Source organism: Arachis stenosperma, chromosome 3, assembly GCF_014773155.1.
Source record: "Arachis stenosperma cultivar V10309 chromosome 3, arast.V10309.gnm1.PFL2, whole genome shotgun sequence".
In the NCBI taxonomy this organism is placed as follows: domain Eukaryota; kingdom Viridiplantae; phylum Streptophyta; class Magnoliopsida; order Fabales; family Fabaceae; genus Arachis; species Arachis stenosperma.
Genome location: NC_080379.1, coordinates 100,121,443 through 100,126,195, shown reverse-complemented (window position 1 = coordinate 100,126,195; position 4,753 = coordinate 100,121,443). Strand labels below are relative to the sequence as shown.

The 4,753-nt window shown below is 50.6% G+C and overlaps 1 protein-coding gene across 1 annotated transcript; it reads left to right on the top strand.

Annotated features, from left to right (window-relative positions):
* Positions 1-233: 233 nt before the first annotated feature.
* LOC130966468 (uncharacterized) lies at positions 234-1,457 on the top strand. Its single transcript, XM_057891281.1, has one exon. The coding sequence runs from the start codon at positions 234-236 to the stop codon at positions 1,455-1,457; it is 1,224 nt and encodes a 407-aa protein (XP_057747264.1).
* The last annotated feature ends 3,296 nt before the right edge of the window (positions 1,458-4,753 follow it).

Below are 4,753 nucleotides of genomic sequence, written 5' to 3'. Positions count from 1 at the left end.
AGAGCTTTCCCAGTAACCCTAGCTGGACCAGCAATCAAATGGTTCAATGCCCTCCCCAATGGGTCGATAACGGGTTTCCAGGACATCTCGCAGAAATTCATGGCCCAATTCACCACCCGGATCACTAAAGCTAAACACCCTATCAGCCTACTAGGGATCACGCAGAAGCAAGACGAATCCACACGAAAATACCTCGACCGTTCAACGACGAATGTCTAACGGTCGACGGACTCATGGATTCCGTCGCGGTCGACGGACTCATGGATTCCGTCGCAAGCTTCTGCCTAACCAACAGACTCATGAACGAAGACTTCTGCAAACATCTCACTACCAAACCGGTTTGGACCATGCACAAAATCCAGAGCGTCGCTAAAGACTACATAAACGACGAAGAAGTCAGCCAAGTCGTAGCCGCCAATAAGCGGCAGCAGGGCAACGCTCAACACGGTAACACAGCGCCTCGGCACAACCCCCCATCCCGAGAAAACCAGAAGGACCATCCCAAACCAGCAAACACGAATCGACCACCCAGAATCGGCAAATTCTCCAACTACACACCTCTGACAGCCCCGATTACCGAAATATACCACCAAATAGCAAACCGTGGTATTATCCCGAAAGCCCGACAACTCAAAGAAAGAACCGGCGGCAACAAAACCCTATACTACGACTACCATCGCGGCCACGGGCACAGAACACAAGACTGTTTCGACCTAAAAGACGCCCTCGAACAAGCCATCAGAGACGACAAGCTCCCCGAGTTCGTCAAGATCATCAGAAAACCAAAACACACTGAAAGGGATAGGTCACCAGAGAGAGAAGGACGCAACCCGAGGACACAAAGACAACCCCCCCGGGGAAGCCCAGAAGAAGACCCGACCATAATAGTAAACGTCATCACAGGCAAGGATACACCAGGCAAGTCAAAATCAACACTAAAAAAGGATCTCAAAATCCTGGCAGTCCGAAACCAAACCCCAACCTTCACTGCTGACAAGGTGATCACTTTCCTACCCGAGGATTGCCAACATGGCACCTCGGCTGAAGACGCCCCTTTCGTCATCTCGGCAAAAATTGGAACAGGGCTAGTACGAAGGATACTAGTGGACACAGGCTCAGACTCTAACATCCTTTTTAGAGGAGCTTTTGACAAACTCGGACTCCGCAACAACAACCTCCAAACACACCGTAACGGTGTCACGAGACTAGGAGACAACTTCCTCAAACCAGACGGCTCCATCACCCTCTCCCTCACCATAGGAACGGGAAGCCAAAGGAAGACAACCCTGTCCGAGTTTATGGTCCTCAAAGACTCCACTGTCTACAACGTCATCCTCGGAAGAAAAATAATCAACGACCTCTCCGCCGTCATCTTCACCAAATACCTCCTCATGATGTTTACGACGGAAGATGGCTCCATCGGCACCATTCACGGTGACCGGGAAATCGTGGCATAATGCGATAACACGAGCCTTGCTCTACGAAAAAAGTCCCGCGACGCGGCCGGCATATTCTTAGCCTACCTGGACGCCCGACAAGACGGCCAGCCCATGCCGGAACCAGAAGGCAACATGGAAAAACTACAAATAGGGCAAACCAAAGACGAGTACACTTTCATCAACAGGAACCTCCCGTACAGCCTCAAATTAGATCTCTCCCAACTCCTAAAACAGAACAAAGACTTATTCGCATTCAGGAATAGACCCTACCTTGATGTCCCACCGACTGGCTGTGGACCCCAAAGCCAAACCTGCGGCACAGAGAAGACAGAAAATGTTCCCAGACCGAGCAGCCGAGGTCAAAAAACAAGTCAAGTCTCTACTAGAAGCAAACTTTATTCGGGAACTACCCTACACGACATGGCTAGCAAACGTCGTACTAGTCAAAAAGTCTAACGGGAAGTGGCGAATGTGCGTCGACTACACGGACCTAAACAAAGCCTGTCCAAAGGACGCCTTCCCCCTACCAAACATCAACGGATTAGTAGATGCCGCATCCGGCCACCGATACCTCAGCTTCATGGACGCATGCTCCGGATACAACCAGATACTAATGCACCGACCTGACGAAGAAAAGACAGCTTTCATCACCCCCGAAGGAACATACTGCTATACAGTCATACCCTTCAGCCAAAAAAACGCCGGAGCCACCTACCAAAGGCTCGCCAACAAGATATTCCAAAACCTATCCGGGACCAAATTAGAAGTCTACATAGACGACATGCTCGCCAAAATCGAATCTGGCGAGCAACTCATCAGCGACCTTGAACTCATAATGAACACCCTACGGAAGCACCAAATGCGCCTTAACCCGACAAAGTGCGCCTTCGGAATGGAAGCAGGCAAGTTCCTCAGCTTCATGATCACACAGCGAGGGGTAGAGGCTAACCCCGAAAAATGCCGAGTCATCCTCGAAATGACAAGCCCGAGAAACCTCAACGACATCCAAAAGCTCACCGGCCGACTCACTGCACTATCCCGCTTCCTGGGGGCATCGACACAAAAAGCGATCCCTTTCTTCAAGCTGATGAAGAAAGGAGATCCCTTCCGATGGGAGGCAAGTTGCGAAGAGGCATTCCAACACTTCAAAAAAGTCTTATCAGAACCACCAGTCCTTGCCAAACCCCAAACCGGGGAGACTCTTTACTTGTACCTTTCTATAACGGAAGAAGCACTCGCAGCAGCACTCATCCGTGAAAATAAAAGCCGGGAACAACAACCTATCTATTTCATAAGCAAAGTTTTTCAAGAGACGGAAACTCGCTATTCGCGCCTAGAAAAATTGGCCCTCACACTCCTCACGGCCTCCCGGCGCCTGCGACAAAATCTTCCAGGCCCACCCCATGACAGTTCGGACCAATCAAGCGGTCAAGCAGGTACTACAAAAGCCTGATCTACCAGGAAGAATGCTAGCATGGTCCATCGAGCTGTCTCAATTCCAAATAATGTTCGAACCCTGGAACATAATTAAAGCACAAGCCATGGCTGACTTCGTTGCTGAAATGACACCAGGAAACTCCATCCCTGAATCGTGGAAGCTACACGTCAACGGCTCATCAAACATCACTTCCGGAGGAGCCGGAGTGATACTCGAAAGTCAAAACGAGGTCATAATCGAACAATCCGTGCGCTACGAGTTTCCGGTTTCAAACAACCAAGTGGAATACAACGCCCTCCTAGCAGGCTTGACTCTAGCTAAGGAGGTCGGAGCAAAAGCCTTGGAGGTATGCACCGACTCACAAGTAGTCAGTTCCCAAATCAACGGAGATTACCAAACGCGAGACCCCGTACTCCAGCAATACCTCGCCAAAGTAAACAAGTTAAAGGAGGGATTTGATTGCATAACCATACAACACGTCCCCAGGGAACGAAATGCCAGGGCAGACCTCCTCTCGAAAGTAGCCAGCACCAAACCAGGACACGGCAACAGGTCGCTAATCCCGAAAGTCGTTAGAATACCATCCATATCAACCACAACTGACGCCGTTCTAACACTCTCAAACGAAGGATCATGGACTTACCCCATCCTACAGTACCTCCTCAACGGGACGCTACCCGAGGACCCCAAAGAAGCAAAGCAGACAAAAAGAGAAGCCGCTAATTACACCATCGTCTCAGGACAACTATACAAACGAGGACTCTCGCAACCCCTTCTCAAATGTGTCAAACCCCAGGACACGAAATACATACTCCGCGAAATCCACGAAGGCTGTTGCGGCCACCACATTGGGGCAAAACCCTAGCCCAAAAAGTCATCCGGGCCGAGTACTTCTGGCCCTCGGTTATCTGGGACTCCGCACAACTGGTAAAAAGCTGCAGCAAATGCCAGAGGCACGCTGACATCCACCAGGCCGCTACCCACCAGCTTAGCGTCATAACGGCAGAACGGCCATTCGGAACATAGGGCATCGACCTCGTCGGTCCTTTTCCGACGGCACCCGGCCAACTCTGATACCTAATCGTCGCCATAGATTATTACACTAAATGGATCGAAGCCGAACCCCTGGCCTCCATCACGGCAACCCAATGCCGAAAATTCTTCTAGAGACAGATCATAACTCGGTTCGGGATCCCCGAGATCGTAATCTCGGACAACGGAACCCAATTCACCGACAAAAAATTCAAAGATTTCCTGGAGGGGCTACATATATCACAACGCTTCAGTTCGGTAGAACACCCCCAAACAAATGGGCAGGTAAATTCCGCGAACAAAATAATCGTCAAGGGACTCAAGAAACGGCTCGACGAAGCCAAAGGACTATGGGCCGACGAACTCGGATCAGTCTTGTGGTTATACCGAACAACCCCCCAAACGGCCACCAGGGAAACCCCCTTCCGCCTAACATACGGCATAGAAGCGATTATCCCGGTAGAGATCAGAGACCCAAGCCCTAGAAGAACGATCGGAGGAAATGACGAAGAAGCAGAACGAGACCTCACAGACGAAGTGAGATGCATAGCCCACATCAGAAAACTAGCCTTAAAACAAAGAATCAGCCTAAGGTACAACCATGGTGTGATCCGACGAGAGTTCGTGATCGACGACCTCGTGTTACGACGAAACGATATCGGCGCACCGACCCCAGGGGAAGGAAAACTCGACCCTAACTGAGAGGGACCCTACAGAGTCAAAGCAGCAATTGGGAAGGGAGCATACAAGCTCGAATGACTCAACGGTGACGAGATCTTGAGGACTTGGAACGCCGCCAATCTACGACGATACTACACATAGGCCGACCCCCTAAATCGTCCTT

Coding starts and splice junctions, on each gene's coding strand:
- LOC130966468 (XM_057891281.1), top strand. CDS start 234: ATGGATTCCGTCGCGGTCGACGGACTCATGGATTCCGTCGCAAGCTTC.